This window comes from Sinocyclocheilus anshuiensis, unplaced genomic scaffold (assembly GCF_001515605.1).
Source record: "Sinocyclocheilus anshuiensis isolate Anshui unplaced genomic scaffold, SAMN03320099.WGS_v1.1 scaffold1371, whole genome shotgun sequence".
Classification (NCBI taxonomy): Eukaryota; Metazoa; Chordata; class Actinopteri; order Cypriniformes; family Cyprinidae; genus Sinocyclocheilus; species Sinocyclocheilus anshuiensis.
In genome coordinates, this window is record NW_015539833.1 from 1542681 (window position 1) to 1562601 (window position 19921).

The window sequence follows — 19921 nt, forward strand, 5'->3', positions numbered from 1 at the left end:
ACTGGAGAAAGCAATAGTATGGATATGGACTTGCATTGTAGACCAACGCAATGGTTTGAAGTTAAAAACATCATAATGAATTTGTTTATTACAAACACACAGTTTTAAATTTCACATGGCATTAATTGATTGACTGGAGTTGTGTGGATTACTTGTGGATTGTTGTGATGTTTCTATGTCCCTCTTAACACACTGTTATACTGACATGAGGGTAAAATAAATAAATAACGGCAGAATGTTCATTTTTGCTTGATCTGTCTCTTTAAAAGTTCACTATGTCTTATATGACTTCTCTAAAAGGAACCCTATAGCATTCAATGCTTCATTTATTGTTTATTTATACATTGATTTAAAAAATAAATAAAAGACTGATGCCTGATCTGGATGGAGATGTATGCGCATCCAACAAATGTAAACCTTTTAAAGTCATGCTTCAGCATCATTCCAACTAATTATGTACCAGTGTGGTTTTGTCTTTAAATATATGGGCATGCATATAATTCAGTGTACTGAACTAGAATTTAAGAAAATACTGGATTCAATAAGGTGCTCAGAACAGCACTGTAGTGAAGTGTCTAATAAGCCTAATCAGAATGCAGCGAGGATCAAGCCAGAGCCTTTGTAAATGAGGGAAGCTTAATCAGAATAAGGGTCTCAACATGTAAACAGCTTATACTCATTACTCACAGAAACATGCATCAGCAGTATTAAAGTCATTTTTCAGCTTTAATGGTTGTGTTGTACTGTATTATGGGTGCAAAATTAACAAGCAGAAATGTAATCATTATATCTAATGATTTAATTTCCTTGCAAAATTGTTTAAATTGTGTTATCTTACTGAATTACAAGCCTTACATTAAAATTTGTTCAAATTTATATATGCTTTATATTAGAAAGTACACAAAGTACAACTGTAGAGTTTTGTGAGGTTAGGCATTTTATTTCATTCTACTATTTCTTTTGATACTATGCATACAAATATAATAATGCCTCTCTACTACATGAGAGATATTACTGGAAAAAAGAGGCAAAAACAGCAAATAAGAGACAGGAAAGTGGCTCACACTTCTTAGTCAATCAGAAATGCTTTCTATCTGTCATCATTTTATGCATTCAGGAAAGCTGATATCCGATTGGCTAACTTTGTCTTTAAAGGGTGGTGTTATGGAAATCAGGCATGTGATTGAAGTCAGCAAAATTGCTGACATCTCTTATAGCACTTGAAGTGGCATGAGCATCTTAAAGCACATTTTTTAAACAGCACCACTGGTTTTCAGTCAGATTAATTTTTCCGCTGGGTCACCGGACATATGACTTTATCTTCTTGAACTCTTCATTTTAAATGAAAGTGTTTGAGATCATTGTCCAAGCAAGATGTTTTTTTTTAAGGTTTCCAGCAGACTGAGGCAGGTTCTCTTGCAGTGTTTTCCTATGTATTGCACCATCCACTGTTCCTTTTCTTCCTTTTAACAACATGCATACTATGTTGATGAGAAAAACACACAGCATGATGCTATTGCCAGCATACTTCACTGAAGGAATGGAGTTCTTTTGCACCACACATATCACTATGATTTTTTTTTTCTTAAGCTATCTTGCTTCCATGCATACCCACAAAAGCTGGAAATGGGTCATTATTAAAGCCTGTTCCAAAAAAAGTAATTGAGACTGTTTAGGTTTTTTGGGGATAAAAAAAAAAAAAAGTGAATGGATTTTACTCATTGTAGGCTGGTTCTGTCCAAACACTGCTAAGACACATTCATATGCAAACACCATGTAAAAGTGACATTTTCATCCGATGTCCCCTTTAATAATGGACTACTTAATCACTTTTATTTAATCAACAGTCAAATAAAAAAAATAATAATAATTGCACACATCCTCAAATTTCAGTGCATCTCTAATGCAAAGACACCCATAAGTTTTTAAGTGTGGCTCAAATGTCCAGGGCCATTATGTGCCATTTTGTCTGACTCCAGATGTCTTTTCTGCCTGCCTTCTTATTATACAGATCTGTTCCTGTAGTTGAGCAGTGCACTGGGGCTTTGCTCTCAGTTACTGAACTGTATGTATATGTCAGGGCAGCTTTTCAAATACTACAAGAGAGCTCAGTGTTTCAGGCTGCTCCCCATATTGCTGAACCAATTGACTATAGCGTTAAAGGTGTTGTCTGGTGGACTAAAGCCTGTTTTACATGAAGACTTGCATTTTTCTTTGAGCTGAAGAAGGATTTCATCATTCCTTTTCTTTCCCAGAGTACTCTTCTGTTTGAATGGTTCTTTTCCCTTTTATCTTTTGGCTGTTTCTCTCTTCTTTTTTTTTTTCTTCACATGAAGAATTTTATTAACGCTGGTTTCAGGCCTGCATGTTAGTGGACTAAAGAGTTTGATAAGCAGAGCCGAAGGAACAGATTCAACGTTTTTTTTATTTTTTTTTATTAAGAGTGCAAAACATACAACATACGGTGAACACAAAACACAAAAACAGCAGTAGAACAGCAATGAAAATAAACAGCAATGACAATCTGAATAATAGTAGTATTTAAGTAGTACTAGCATGCATAATAATAATAATAATAATAATAATAATAATAATAATAATAATAATAATAATAATAATAATAATAATAATAATAATAATAATAATAATAATAATAATAATAATAATAATAATAATAATAATAATAATAATAATAATAATAATAATAATAATAATAATAATAATAATAATAATAATAATAATAATAATAATAATGATGTAATAACAATAGTAATAATAATAATGTAATAATGACACATACCCAACACATACCACATCCTAGCTTCTGTGTCAGTGCTCATGTTTTTTTTTTTTTTTTAACAGATTCAAAGTTTAACGATATGGTCATTTATGGCTGCCCTTTGAAGTATATTACATCAAAATAGGCTTGCATTTGAAGAATTCACAAAACAAACAAAACAATGGTTTAATCATTTTCATCCTAAAATGATGTGTGACTGTTTGTAAACTAATGACTTTTTGTACTTTTTGTGTTAATACATTCAAATGTTAACCTTTTGAATCAAAATGTGCTCTACCATATGATTGATGTGCTTTCAGAGGGTTAATATATATTTTTGCCACACTTGTTGTTGTAACTTCTGAGAGAATCGATGAACGCTTCCCCCAAAATGATCAGCGCTCCTTCAAAAGGCTTTGAGTTGATATAGGTATGAATTCTTTCTTGGAGCATAAATAGATTGTACGTTTATGAGTCTACTTTTTTTTGGCTCTAGGCATGAATTTCCTCTCTCCTTCCCGTCTCTAATATTCCTAAGTAACATTTTCATCCGATGTCCCCTTTAATAATGGACTACTTAATCACTTTTATTTAATCAACAGTCAAATAAAAAAAATAATAATAATTGCACACATCCTCAAATTTCAGTGCATCTCTAATGCAAAGACACCCATAAGTTTTTAAGTGTGGCTCAAATGTCCAGGGCCATTATGTGCCATTTTGTCTGACTCCAGATGTCTTTTCTGCCTGCCTTCTTATTATACAGATCTGTTCCTGTAGTTGAGCAGTGCACTGGGGCTTTGCTCTCAGTTACTGAACTGTATGTATATGTCAGGGCAGCTTTTCAAATACTACAAGAGAGCTCAGTGTTTCAGGCTGCTCCCCATATTGCTGAACCAATTGACTATAGCGTTAAAGGTGTTGTCTGGTGGACTAAAGCCTGTTTTACATGAAGACTTGCATTTTTCTTTGAGCTGAAGAAGGATTTCATCATTCCTTTTCTTTCCCAGAGTACTCTTCTGTTTGAATGGTTCTTTTCCCTTTTATCTTTTGGCTGTTTCTCTCTTCTTTTTTTTTTTCTTCACATGAAGAATTTTATTAACGCTGGTTTCAGGCCTGCATGTTAGTGGAATAAAGAGTTTGATAAGCAGAGCCGAAGGAACAGATTCAACGTTTTTTTTATTTTTTTTTATTAAGAGTGCAAAACATACAACATACGGTGAACACAAAACACAAAAACAGCAGTAGAACAGCAATGAAAATAAACAGCAATGACAATCTGAATAATAGTAGTAGTATTTAAGTAGTACTAGCATGCATAATAATAATAATAATAATAATAATAATAATAATACTAAAGATGGTGATGATAACAATAATACCTTGTGATGACGGCAACAGTAATATCATTAATAATAAAAGTAATAATAATAATAATAATAATAATAATGATGATGTAATAACAATAGTAATAATAATAATGTAATAATGACACATACCCAACACATACCACATCCTAGCTTCTGTGTCAGTGCTCATGTTTTTTTTTTTTTTTTAACAGATTCAAAGTTTAACGATATGGTCATTTATGGCTGCCCTTTGAAGTATATTACATCAAAATAGGCTTGCATTTGAAGAATTCACAAAACAATATAATGGCTGGTTTAATCATTTTCATCCTAAAATGATGTGTGACTGTTTGTAAACTAATGACTTTTTGTGCTTTAACATTTAATACATTCAAATGTTAACCTTTTGAATCAAAATGTGCTCTACCATATGATTGATGTGCTTTCAGAGGGTTAATATATATTTTTGCCACACTTGTTGTTGTAACTTCTGAGAGAATCGATGAACGCTTCCCCCAAAATGATCAGCGCTCCTTCAAAAGGCTTTGAGTTGATATAGGTATGAATTCTTTCTTGGAGCATAAATAGATTGTACGTTTATGAGTCTACTTTTTTTTGGCTCTAGGCATGAATTTCCTCTCTCCTTCCCGTCTCTAATTTTCCTGGAGGAATTTGACTGACCTAGTTAGCACAGTTTCATGCACCTTAATAATCTTATAAAGGATATTTACAGCACTATAGCTAGAATCAGCATGATATGATTAAGTAATGATGAGATGAATTATTTGGGTGTCAAGGAGGAAGCCTGATGCATCATTTAATGGTGTTTAATGCTGAGATAAAGAGAAGATGTGAGAATTTGTGCATTTTAGGTTGTTTTAGGCTGATTTATTGAGCAGTTTATATAATGGGTAATATAATAATGGTTCTAATCAGATTTCATGTGGACTTTTGTGCTAAGAGTTGATTTGATGAAATTGACAAATCAAATGTTGATTTGAAAAATAAAATTATTCCAAAATTTGTTTTTGCTGGCAAGGAATACGTCCAACACAACTATATGTGGGTATATGGAATGTTTTTGAGAAGTTGACATGATTGTGGGTATGCTGTACTTCATCTAAAATTACTTTAAACAGCATTTTGCTTTTTTTTTTTGTTTTGTTTTTAAATCATGAGTGCAGCTCTTGTGAACTACAATCATATTAATTGCTTAATTTGTCACAACATAGGGCTTAATAACAAATGCAATTAAGGCAAAAAGTAAAAAAAAAAAAAAAATGGTACAATGGGTGAAATTTTGACCAATGATCTGATATGCTATGTAATCTTATATATTAACCTAAGATATATTTTTTAAAAATTGTGCATCAGCTACCCATGCATTCATAATTCGCAGATGTTTTCAACCTTTTTAGGTTGGGAATCCTCATTCTCAGTGCATTATTTAACTTGATACGTTTACGTAGTAAATTCTGCATTCTGCAGCCAGATAAATAATGCATTTAAGTTTTACTAAATTGCATTGCACAATCTGAAATGATATGTAATAAATATGCTTTCAGAAGGTTAACAGGGTTTACAGTTTTGCAATTTAATTTAACAAGCCTTTTGCTCAAGGTTGTGAAAGTACAACATCTTAGAAAGAGAAATCAAAGCAATCAAAGATATTTTCTATGAACATTTTAGCTGCTAGTTATTTATTGATGCAAAATCATGGTAACAGGACTGACATTTTAGCCCCCTGCTAACAAATGACAACTAAACAAGATAAACTAAAATGAATGAATAAATAAATTGACTTCAACTTTTTTTTGTACAGGTGATTCTCATGCTGACCAAACTGTATGACTTCAATCTGGGCAGTGTCACAGAGAGCTCCTTATGGAGGTAAGAATACAGATAATTATTCAAGGCTTCAATCTTTATGTGTACATGCGGTAGGGAAATGTATTACAAGCATGTTATGTAATATACCTTTGTGACTGTTTGTTCTCAACTCGTTAAAGCTTTTAAGCAAGTAGATAGTCTATGGAGTTGCATTTGTTTAAGCAGTGTGACAGTACAAACACGTGCAGTGTTGTGAGTTTTAAATCAACTGTGTATTATTAGTCTGATGAAGCTACATTAGCTGATTAATGGCATGTCTATCACTGATTGTCCTTATAACCTCTCCAGATATCCAGCACACAGCTCACTGATCTAAGTGGACATAACATATGTGTATTAGAGCTGCTTGAATGGAGCTGGTGTTGAAAATCTTAAAGGGGTAGTTAACCCAAAAATGAATAATTCCAAATCTGTATGCCTTTCTTTCTTCACACACACACACACACACACACACACACACACACACACACACACACACACACACAAAGTTATTCTGAAGAATTTGTTTTGGATTTGGGTCTCATTGGCTTCAATAGTATGGATTAAAAATACTATGGAAGACAATGGGACCCAAAACTGTATACTTGCAAGAATTCTTAAAAATATCTTGTTTTGTCAAAATTCTATCATCATTTACTCATCCTCATGTCATTCCAAACCTGCATGCACTTCTTACTTCTGTAAAACACAAAAGAAGATATTATGAGGAATGTTGGTTTCAGTTTTGGGTCCCAATGACTTCCATAAAATGGATTAAAAATACAATAAAAGTCAGTGGGATGTTCAAAATATTCAAAATATTATTGGCTTCCATAGTAAGGACAAAAAAATCAGTGGAAGTCATTGGGACCCAAAACTGTTACCAACATTCTTCATAATATCTTCTTTTGTGAACATTCTGGTATCATTATCTCACCCTTCATGTTGTTCCAAACCCCAGATTAATTTACGATGATGAGTACATTTTTTAACTTTCATTTTTGGATGAGCTATTTCTTAACTTCTTAAGCTCTACTACCATCAAACAAATGGTGAAACTGGCCTCAGATCACCAGATCTGGCAGCTTCTGCCAGCAGCAGATTGGAGTGGAGATGCTCAGCAGACTGTGTGGCCCTTTAGCTTGGAAAGATGGAGCTTCCATTGGAAATGCAATGGCCAAACACACTGTAATATAACAGGACAGGAAAAGATCCAGCTGAGCTCATAACAAAAATCTCTCGCAAAAAAACAAACAACCAAACAAAAAAAACCATCTGATATGTTCAACAATCTCGTACTCTCAGACAATGCTGTTCTGTTGACCCAGCATTTCAGTAATGAAGTTAGTGACCCTGCATAAAATATGCTGGTAACCACAGAGTGATTTATCACATGGCAGCATGGAGTGTAATTGCCTACCCAATCATTTTAGTTGAACGGGAAATGATAATTAGATTTCTAGATGATGTCTGTCCTTTGTGTGAGTCTGTGTGTGTGTGAGTGCTCTGCAGTGATGTCTGTCCTGTGTTTGTGTGTGTCTGCTCTGTAGTTAATCATGTAAGAGTTCATCTATATATCTCATAATGAAAAAAATGGGTTGTTTTTCCATGTAGACTAAGATTGAAACACATCTATGTCAAAACAGTACTGTTACATTTGTCTAAATATACAGTAAACTGTTTTCAAGTTTGGGTTGGTAAGATGTTTTAATAAATGAACATTTTTATTCTGCAAGGGTACATTAAATTGCTGAAATAAAATTACAAATAAAATAAAATAATCAATAAATCAACAAATAAAACTGTTCTTTTGAAGTTTCTACTCATCAAAGAATTCTAAAAAACGATCAGTTTCCACCAAAATAACAGCACAGCTGTTTTCATTATTAATAATAAGAAGAAACGTTTCTTGTTGAAAAATCAGCTTTGCCATCACAGAAATAAATTGCCTTTTAAATTTTATAAAAAAAAAATAAAAGTTATTATATTCATATTTTACCATATTACAGTTATTGCTGTATTTTTATCAAATAAATGCAGCCTTGGTGAGCATAAAATGCTTCTTTCAAAAAAATAAAAACTTTTTTTTAAACAGTATATATTCCGGGTAACATAATCAGGTCTGTGAATTGCATCATCTTTAAATATTCGGAGGAATTGGATGTGCTTTCTGCCTTATACGAGTTATTATGTAAGTCTACAGTATCTGTGCATAAGTACTGTACAGTGCAGTATACTGTAAGTGTAAAAGTATCTCATGGAAGTTATCAGGTCTAATGGATGGTAGTATAATAACCAAGGCCATATTAGAGGCCAGGTGCATCCTGGTGTTCCTTCAAGATATTTGCATATTTCAAGACAATTATTTCCCCCTCACCCGGGTAGATAAATTCAGGAGTGCTTTAATGAATGTAGACAAATGCCTTCCATGGCAGATAATTAAACTTTCATGGGAAGTTATAAAGCAGCAAGACACTTCCTATATATTGTAGATACTGTAAGCATTTTTTGGAGTAGCATAGCATATGGTGTATAGTGAAACACTGTAAGTGTATGATCAGCAAAGAAAGTGCTATTTCTGGAGAGTCTTTGTGTAATCATTAAATATCATTATGAAAATGTACCAGCCTCTAGTACCCTTACATATTTACAAGCCATTTACAGAAACTGTTTTAACATATTCTTGTCAGGACAGCTAGATTGTCCTTGCTCTTTTAATATAAAAGTTGGTTATAATCTTTCACCTCAATACAAACAATGTCATGCTTTATGACCAGGCCCCATCGATAAGGAAATAAATACTATGTTTGGGGTGAGTAACATCAACAGGTATTCAGTATTTAACAACTTGATTCACCCAAATGAATGACAACTATACTTTGGTATTTTCCACAAGCAATAGATAAGGCAATCATAGCAGATAATTCTTAAAGTTATAGCAGCAATTAAAGCTTTTGAAATAATGTTTTGGTGCAAGAAATATTGACTAATATTGGAAGTGAACTAAATAGTAGAACAAATCGTCTTCAAAGCAGGATATTTGAAGTGGCATCATGCTTTTAGTGTATTAATTAAAGATCTCAGAGCAATACGAGCAAAACTCTAAATGGTCCATAGTCAAACTTCGATAGGGGGAAAAAACACTTTTGTGCTGTAATACAGCTTCAGGCTAGAATTTTGAAGGAGAAGCGGGCAAAAAAAATGGAGAAGCTTGTTATAAAAAAAAAGTTCCAAGTGTTTTTAAAGATGTAAGAATAGCACTGCAGTTCTCTTGCATTATCAAACTGCAAGTCAAATGAGGTTTGTACAGCTTTAACATCCAAAAACATCATTTTTATTTTTAAGGTTGTACATTTGATTACACACTTTTCAATTGCTAGTAGATATTTTGATTCTCTGATGTACGTGTCTTTGCGTCATTTGTGTGTGAGTTGGCAAGACATTGCTCTTCTAAAATAGATTTGAAATGACAGTTCTCCCCCGTAAAAAAACATGTTTAAAAAATGTCAGGTCTCAACCGAACACAAGTTTCACATTAGCACACAGATGAACGTATGAATATTTTATAAAACTCACCACATCTTCACCGCAGCCTATTTTCAAATGCTGTCAATATTCAACATTTCATTTAACGGGACATGTAAACAACAGGTTGTTGGATATCTTTCCGTTCTCTCTCTTTCTTTATCACACCGTGCGTATAAGTGCAGATACCGCTAGGCTAAAACTACTGAATGAAAAGTGCTTTTAATTTCAATAACAGCTTTCAATGGGAACTTTCTGATCTGTAATGAGGCGACTGGCTGTTTCTGGGCTTCTGAAGGTCGTCACATTATTCTGGCACAAAAAGTGCCTCAGTTCTTGTAACTGACAGTCTTAAAACACTTATAATGGCATAATCATGGTAACTGCTTTGATTTAATTCAAATCCCTCAGAACAGTCACAAAAACTTAATGCACTTGGAATTCATCATTTTAGTTTAAATATTGCTATTTATTGTCCTTAAGTGGTCTCAGGGTCATGGCCTGAGCTCAATTTCTGGTCAGGACATTTGGTACAGTAGGTGTTTTTTGGTGTGGCTTCATCGCAGTACAAGCGACTTCTGTTGAGTCCTTGAGCAAGACACTTAACTCCAGAGGGGCTGACTGTGTCAATGATCCCCACTGCGTTGCGATCTATAGAGCAAAGCATCAACTACATTGTTACTGCCATTGGTGCATCTCCTGTAGTTCTGTGAATCGCCAAGCTTTTGAAGTGCAGCCAGGCATTACCAGACACATACTGTGTTTGCAATGACAAGTTCTGCTTTGCATCAAGGTTTAAAATGGGTTTGGATCATTAATGAGGACTGGTTAGTCCTAATTTTTAATAGTTGAAAATTTGCAGCTTCACTGAAAAAAAAAAAGGTTTTGGAATTGCTTCGAAACAGGTTTTACTCAGAAATTGCTAGTACATTTCACAAATAATTGCAATAAAATGGCAAATAACACATTGAATTAGACATGAAATTTGGAAGTAGAATGAACGTAATAGTATTTTCTTATACAATTTGTTCCAATAATCTGTTTTATTTACAACTTCGAAGAATATTTTTTATAATGTACTGTATGTAATTATGTGTAATAACAGTGTATGTTTGGATATATGCTAAAACGTAAAATATGGACATATTGACAGAATCTAAAATGTGAAAAGTATACATTTTAAATGCACAGTTGTAGAACCATAAAAAAAAACGTTACAAATCCTTCATATTATACTTATATTATAAATGTTTTGTTTTTTTGTCATTTTAAGTCATTTTTCAACTTGCAGCTGTGCCAGAACAAACAAACTACACATGATAAAGTCATTAAGTAACGATTAAATGATGTTCAGTCATTTGAAAGTTTAGCTAAAAGGTTTTTTTTTTTATGTACAATCAAATCAAGCTATTCAATATATGAATCAGAAATGATTGAGGTAGCATTTTACAGTAAAGTTCCATTAGTAAACATTAGTTAACATTAACTTACAATGAAAAATTCTTCATAATGTTAATTTTAACATTTACTAATGCATGTTTAAAAATTGTATCTGTTAATATTATTTAATGGACATGAGTTAACATCAACTGAAAAACTGTATATTTTTAGCTAACATTAACAATGATTATACTCTAACAAAATGTATTGCTCGTTGTCAGTGTAAATGCATTAACTTAACTAACAACGGGACCTTATTGGAAAGTGTTAGCAGATTAATAGAAGTTTCTTGCTAAGTGCGTAGCAAACTTGTCACTGTGTGTTGCATTGAAGCGGTGCACTGAAGCTTGCGAAAGGGCCTTTGTGTGCTGGAGGTTGCTTGGATAAAAGAGCTAAATGATTGTTTCTGTTCTGTTCACAATGCTGAGAACTTTAATTTCATCTCAGTGAACCTTCCCGAGTCTAGAAAATGACATATATTTAGATAATAACCAAGAAATGCTACATATAGTACCAGAGCAACAAAGCTGTATCCTCTGAAATGACTGCATTTGTTTATGTAGATGTCAGGGAAATGTCTGTTGTTCCTCTAACAGTCAACAGGGGCCATCCTCTCTCGAATTCCCTGTTTATCAGAAGCTTGTTACCATAGTTACCACACACCTGTGTTGCATTTAGAGCTCATTAGTCAACCGTTAAATGCTCCCTTTGTTTCAACGGTCATTTGTGAAGTCTTATTTGTAGGATTAATGCGATCCTGACCAGCTGTCTTTGTGTATCCTGTTTTATGCTCCTGTTATTGAATGTTGTTGTGTTGATCTAGTCGGTCTCTTGGATTTTATTCTCATGTTGTTGCACCGATGTATCGGCCTGTTATTGATCTGATGACAAAAAATGTAAAAAATAAAAATCTATGTTACTATTGGCCTGTTGTTTTTAGTTGGAATTAGTATTGTATCGTCGACACTGCTGAGCTTCTACTATACAGCCCTCCTTTAAAACTGAAAGTTGAAAATGAAAAGTCAGTTAGCAAAGTCTCATTAACGTTAAAACTTCACGTTGACTGATGACAGATTCTCAAGATAAAACTCTCTGTGTATCTTTCCTCGGCTTTGACTGATGGTCTCTTTTCTTTAACTTCCCCATACTGTAAGTTTAATTAAAAGCTGAAATTTTGTGTGAATACTAATAAGCATGAGGATGATGGGCTGGCAGGGTGTCTACTTACAGAAATGATTTTTAACTAAATCGAAATATTTTCTGATTTAAAAAGTATTAAATTTTCTATCAACAAGATTTGATGAGATATGAGTTATAGTAGTCACTATATTACTACGGTGCACTTCAGAATTAATATCTGTCATATCTGTAAATAAATAAATAAATAATTTAAAAAAAGACTGTACCAAAAAAAGCACTGATTAAACGCTGATTACATTTTTTTAAATTAATTAGTGTGTTTAATTAAAATACACTTTAACACATTGTTGAAATACATTTTAAATATGCCAAATTGCAACTTTATTATTTAAAAATATAATTACAGATACAATTAATTATATTATAGTGTAACTGTAACGGTCATTAAAATATATTTTAGTTCATATACATTTTAGTTCACATACAAGTTAAAGAGATAGTTCCCCGAAAGATGAAAATTGCCCCATGATTTACTCACCCTCAAGACATACTAGGTGTATATGACTTTCTTCTTCCAGACAAATACAATCAAAGTTATATAAAAAAAAATATCCTGGCTCTTCCAAGCTTTATAATGGCAGTGAATGGGGATCGACATTTTGAAGCAAAATAAAGTGCATCCATCCATCATAAAAAGTGCTCCACACGGCTCCGGGGGCTTAATAAAGGCCTTCTGAAGTGAATCAATGTGTTTGTGTAAGAAAAATATCCATATTTAAAACTTTATAAACTGTAATCTCTAGCTTCCGCTAACTGTCTTACGCGTGTTCACAAGAGAGTGACTTCAGAAGGCCTTTATTAACCCCCCGGAGCCATGTGGAGCACTTTTTATGATGGATGGACACACTTTTTGGGGCTTCAAAATCTTGACCCCCATTCACTGCCATTATAAAGCTTAGAAGAGCCAGGACATATTTTAATATAACTCCAATTGTATTCATCTGAAAGAATAAAGTCATATACACCTAGGGTGAGTAAATCATGGGGTAATTTTCAATTTTTGGGTGAACTTTCCTTTTAACCATATTTCAAATACAACAGATGCAATTATGAAAGTACATGTAAAGATGTATTTAAGTCCCACTTAGGTGGTTAAAAAAATCACTCTTAATATTTAAACTATAATACATTTGAAATAAATTACAAATAATATGCTATTAGGTTTGTGAAAACATATTTAATTCACACTTAAGTGTATTCTTTTAAAGTATATTATTTGTATAAAAAGTACATTTTATAAAAGTATGTTAAAGTGCACTTCTGCACTGAAAATGCCATGTCATAAAATAGTGATGATCATAAGATCAGGTTGATTCTTCCAACTCTTTTTGAAGGCACTGTAAAGGGTCATGGCCATTGCATAACTACAACAAATTGCAAAATTTCTTAAACCTGTAATTACCTTCCTCAAATCAAATTAGGTACTTAAAAAATGTTTTGCTTCTATGAATAAGCTACAATCAGGGCCGGATTTACGCATAGGCATTCTAGGCACGTGCCTATGCTTGCTCGTCCCGGGGGGGCCCAAACACAATGAAGAGATATATATAATATTTTTGTTATACTATGGGATATCTACAACAGTAAAAGAACCAAAACCCCAGAAGAAATTGAGCAAATAAATATGACAAACAATAGGGTAAAAATGACAAACTATTTCCATGTCTTCAACCTTTTTTATGTACTGATCACGTTTTCATTCTCCCGTTCTCTCTCACAGATGCACACACAGTACAGACACGCACGGAGACGCAGGTAGAAACTAGTCAGAGCTGCGGCTGCCCCGCGAACTTATCAATAAAAGTTTCGCAGCTGAAAAGCTACATGACATTTCTCAGTAGCGAGGTTCTTGAAGCAGTTCAACTTAAAGATTCGCTATTAATAGACGCTGCTGCTGAATACTGCTGAGAGATGCACAGACGCAAGTATTCACACACACTTAATTTCTCTCTCTCTCTTTCGCTCTCTCTCTCTAATAACTGCATTAGACTGCATTAATAACTGCGTTAGCCTGCATATCAATGGCTCCAGCCTCTGTTATTAGCTCTAAAATGACGTTTTGGAATTTGCAACGGAAGGTTTGGGATGAGGTGCGTAAAAAATTTGCTAGTTCAACACGCACGAGATTTCAGGACGGAAACATGTCAAATGTCTTGAAACAAATCATCCGAACAGTTGATGTGTGATTTCTAGGCCATTACAATTATTAGAGAAGTGATGCACTCCCGAAGTGGTTATTTGGCCATGCCTATTAATGGAATGGTCTTTCTCAGTTCTCAAACAAATTTAGATTTTTATTGACTGAATGCAAGCGCTTATTGCGATAGAAAACACTGTAACGGTTTCCACTGATTAAGACATATTTTTGTTTGCTTGGGTGGTAATATTAGGCCTATTATATTAATAGGGAAGGGGGGCCCAAAAATTTGTTTTGCCTATGTCACGAAAAGAGGTAAATCCGGCCCTGGCTACAGTTCCATACTCACTACAGCCTTGTTTAAAGTGCACAGCGGGTCTTTAATTACAACAGCTGATTGCCAAAGTTCTCATTTAAGCCTCTGTTTACATTTCAGGTCAACAGATTACGGAACCACTTACGAGAAACTCAATGAAAAAGTGGGCGTAAAGATCATCCTCAGCTATCTATATGTCAGCCCCAACAACAAGCGCAAGGTAAGATTTATGGCATCCGTTTCTTCCGTCTGCTACACCTACACCTATTGTTAGTCTTCATGATGTCTCTTTTACGAAGGTGTCAAAACATTTTTCATGGTGATTATGCTTATGTGCGTGCGGAGCTCGAACTCCCTGCTCATTTATGACCGCTAACCGCGTTGCAAGGATTTCTCAGGTCTTCTTCTCGGCTCAGTGCGCTGTTGGCTAATTTATCCTCTGGTAGTATTTACGAACCTTTCCCGCTTTTTATGAGATCAATGCATTTTAAAGATTCACTGACTACAGCATGCAATTTTCACTTTGAGATATAGTAGCATTCAAAGCAAAACACACTCATGTCATTAATATTGATAAGGCTGTATTTTTTTATGTTTTATTTTTTTTTACTTTGAGGGCTAATGAATTATGAACTGGATGAAAAGAGATTCATAAATTGCTAGTGTTTTACTCAAAGGCATGACAAGAAGGCTTGTATTTATGGCTTGAGGCTTGGAAGTTTGCTTTGACAGTGCAAGCTATCTTTCTCTGTCCTCCTTTTTTAAATCTCTTTTCCTCCTCCTTTACTCTTTTCTGTTATCAAGGAGAGTCATTTATTGCTTAATGGTGGCTTTTAGTCAACTAATTATGGCCCGTAATGAAGATGGAACGCACCTCCAGTAGTTAACACTAAGACGTGCTAAGCTACATGCTAGTTCTGTAAACTGAAGTGTGTGAATTTTAGTGAAACTTATGGATTTATAATTGCCTCTGGTCATATACTTGGTAGTGCAATCAGAGTTATATATTTTTTTTCTGGCTCATTTGACTATAGAAGTCTAAATAATCTAGATTTCCAAGAACAGATATCTGAACACGAAATGAAAAAAAAGTTGTAAGATATCAGATTATATTTGACAAGAAAATACTATTTCAGTATCTCTTCTTCAAAATGTCATGTTTTATTAATGTTACAAGTTACAGTTTCTGAGTTAACATTGTTTCTACAGCATTTTTTTTTTCAGTGTAGGTTCAAAATTCTTTCTTTCTTTTTTTCACCATACATGTTGTTTAGGAAGAAAATGCAATATAAATCATGCAAATTATAAACCATTATTTAAAAAACCTTCAGGATAAGACTGTAAAGTTTGGTGTGTGCACGTGCTACTTAAGTGCAGAAGGAAAAGAAAAAAAAAAAAAAAAACATTTTTGAGAAATCAGACTTTAAAGATATGCAGTATAATTGAAATTTACAGATGCAAATAGATAAAATGCGTGTATATTTTGGACAAGTTACTGAGGCAAAAAATAAATAAATAAATAAATAAATAAAAATCTCAAAATGGATCATTCCTGAAAAAAAGGGGGGGGGTGTTCTCATTTATTCTGTAGTGTCTTGTCTTAAAACATGCCAGCTAAAATGTACTGTAGTCAATTTAGTTGTGTCGTTACTTTTGGTTAATTACTCCCCACCACTGCTGCTCAGTCTTGTTCACTTCATTATTCAGTTAAGATGCAGGAACTGTGGCAATCATAATGTAATAATCTGGGATGTTTTTCTAACATATCAATTTTGTTTTGCCTACAGTTGTGGCCGCTTATTTAGGGATTCATATTTCCCAGCAGTTCTGAACCGGCAGATTTAATTACATTGTGTCTAGACGGCATCTTTACCACCAACACATGCACAAATGTCATCAGCATCTGCTCAACACTATACTGTATTGTTCATCCACTCTGAATGCCAAAGGATAATCATTTTCTTCTGCAAAGTAGCAAACTTGTACATGCACCAGAGGGGGAGAGACGAACCCACAGGAGATGTTTCTTCCTCTTGTTGCGTCTAAGTGCTTAATTTTCCAGCCAGTAATGAAGACGGAACCCAAGCTCACATAAATAGCTCCTCTCACTTCCAATGGCATTATAAAACCAGGTCTGGGTCGTAATTAAAGGCTCTACTATAAACATAATAACAGCTTTGGGTCTAATAGAATAGTCAATATCCATTTTTCTGCTTTTACATTAACATGTAATGTGGGACGACTATTTATAAAAAACAAGCAGTGATTATGTTTGATTGTGAATGGTGAATTGAAGCAGGGCTGGTCAATGCAGCACATCACAAAGAGCCATAATGAATATAGTGAGGAGTGGATAGTAGAACTTTATTAACCCATTAATGCTAGTTAATAGTGTTCTCGATGACGCAGTGGAACATATTCAACCCAAAGGTCACGGGTTCGAGTCTCGGTACTGGCAGGGATTGTAGGTGGGGGGAGTGAATGAGTGCTCTCTTGAGCAAACTGAAACCCTTGAGCAAGGCATCGAACCCTCAACTGCTCCTCGGGCGCCAGAGCAAAAACGTGTGCTATGTGTGTGTGCGTGTGTGTGTGTGTTCACTACTCACTACTGTGTGTGTGCACTTGGATGGGTTAAACAAATTCCGAGTATGGGACACCATGCTTGGCCACACTTCACTTTTGCTTTCACTTTCACTTTCACTTTCACTTTCACTTTCAGAACAGTAGAAAGTTTGGCTAAATGAATATGGCTCCAATATGACAAAAGTGACAAATATGACAAAAGTAGTAACTTCCTACAGTTCTGCTGGATACTGATAATTATTTTCATGTTATAGTAATAAACTAAACATATTAAAATTCTTTCTCTCGCTCTCTCTGTCTGAAGTGCTTTTCTAATAATGTATTTTAAGGCAAAAATAAATATAACAATTATTTAGACAAAATATTTTAGTTAATTATAAGTATAATTAAATAAACTAAAATAAATACAACTAAAAACTAATATAAATTTAAGCAACAGTATAATGTACAGTATTAAAAATATTTGCTGCAGATATATATATACTACAATTATTGTATATGTAATTGTAAAAATTTAAATTATTAATACACAACCGTTGAAAAGTTGGGTTTATTCAGCAAGGATGGATGAAATTAATCAAAAGTCCCGTTAAAACATTTAAAATTTTACAAAAATTATCTATTTCAAATAAATGCTGTTTTTTTTTGGAAATATTCACTTAAAATCTTGTATCACTTTTCCTCAAAAATATTAAGCAGCACAACTGTTTTCAACATTGATAATAAGAAATGCTTCTTCAGCACCAAATCAGCATATTAGAATGATTTCTGAAGGATCCTGTGTAATATGTAGAAAACAGTTATTTAAAATTGTAATATAATTTCACAATATTGCTATATTTGTGATCAAGTAAATGCAGTCTTTGTGAGCATAAGAGACTTCTCTTATATTTACTTTTGCCTTATTTATCTGTTTGTCGGGATATTATAAACATATCTTCAAATGTTGTTTTAACATATTTGAGCAAAAATGCAGAATAAATATGTTCTGGCGTGGTAAAAAATATCCAATGGATGTGATCCATGCCTTTTAAATCTTCAAAGTGTGATACAGTATCCAAAATACAGAAGTTACAGCTTTAATTCATTCAATTTTAGTTTTTGTGTGTCTCATTTGTGTTCTCTCTCACTGACAGTCTCTAACCCGTAGCTGACCGCTTCCTCTTCTGGGGTTTTGGCACTGTCACCGTTTCATTTTCCTCTCCAATGTCTACAATCTGCTGTGGTTGCACTTTCTGCTGCGCGCATTTACCTTTTTCCTGTGGCACTCACTGTTCAAAACTACCGCACAGTGGTTTGGCTCCTACCTCACTAGTCTAATTATCCACCATCCTTTAATGATTTTAGAGAAATATTTTAGCCCAATATGACAGTTGGTTTTACAGGGTGAATTCATTTTCTCCATCTCATTACACTCTGACTTCATATAATCTTTGCTATAGGACTGTATGACTTGCAAACCATAATTTTGCAGGAACAGATTTTGGCATATTTTGGTATTTGTTGATGCCTCAAATTCAATTTGTCACACCCTGTAATGCACTCCTAAAAGCCACTCAAATTTTCCACACTGAGAAATGTATTTGTGAAATGTATAATAAAATTAAATAATTCTCCCGTAGAGCACCGGCTATTCCAGGACAGAATATAATAGCAATTTCATCTAGAGTAAATTTCATATTCACTATCAGAATCAGAATCAGAATCAGAATCAGAATTAGCTTTATTCGCCAGGTGTGCAAACACACGAGGAATTTGTTGTGGTTTTTTAAGGTGCTCCTGGTACATACATACATGCATACATACATACATACACATCTGACATGAGAACAGAAAAAAACAAAACAAAAAAACATTTGTTAAATGTTAAATAAGTCCTGGTTGGAACACACATGTCATTTTTGGCATTGCTAAACACTACAAAGCATTTTTGGCATTGCTCATTTTTCTCATTTAAATGTCTGCTTGCTTTTTCCCTCCCACTGCCTTGAACAAATTATCCACATGACATTTCACCACCGAAACCACAAGCTCCACATCCGATTATTTATTCTCCAATAATATTCAGTCTCTTTTTGTTACAATATTATATTTAGCCCAGATTTAGACCATGGCTCATCACTTGGATGCGAGTTCGACTCAAATCACTCATGGCTTAGAAAAACATTATTCTTGATTGATTTGACAGTGTCTTAAGATGATAACTCAAGACGAGTCATAAACTTCGCTGGATTAAATGTTTGTAAAAAGCCATCCTATTAATCTGTGTCCTTACTGAAGACAACTTCCATCCATACTTTGTGCTAAATGTACACACATCATGCTAGTAAACTGTATACTCACAGTAAGTTTGATATCATAAAATAATGACGTGTCAACACAAAAGGATACATTTTGAAGATGTACCAGTCATTTTTTTCCCAATGCAATCTTAATGAATGAGCCTTATAAAGAATCCAGGCACCAAAAAAAAAAAAAAAAAAAAAATTGTGGACTTGATTCGAAAAAGCTAAATGGTCGTAAAAAGAATAGTCCGCCAGTGGAAATTAATGGTAAATACAAATAATGTTTTGTGCGTACAATCTACAAATCATTCAAGATGCAGAAAAAAAGTGAGTGACGTGAGTGACGTGACATGTGGCCAGGTATGGTGACCCATACTTGGAATTAGTGCTCTGCATTTAACCCATCCAAAGTGCACACACACAGCAGTGAACACACAC

General features: G+C 33.8%; 1 protein-coding gene across 1 annotated transcript in view; it reads left to right on the forward strand.

Annotated features, from left to right (window-relative positions):
• The first annotated feature begins 205 nt into the window (after window positions 1–205).
• sorcs1 (sortilin-related VPS10 domain containing receptor 1) overlaps window positions 206–19921 on the forward strand; it is a 79416-nt gene continuing 59700 nt past the window's right edge. The window contains exons 1-3 of the mRNA XM_016480549.1: window positions 206–211; window positions 5951–6018; window positions 14736–14835. Of these exons, the coding sequence (XP_016336035.1) occupies window positions 206–211; window positions 5951–6018; window positions 14736–14835 (174 nt within the window). The remainder of the gene's footprint in view (window positions 212–5950; window positions 6019–14735; window positions 14836–19921) is intronic.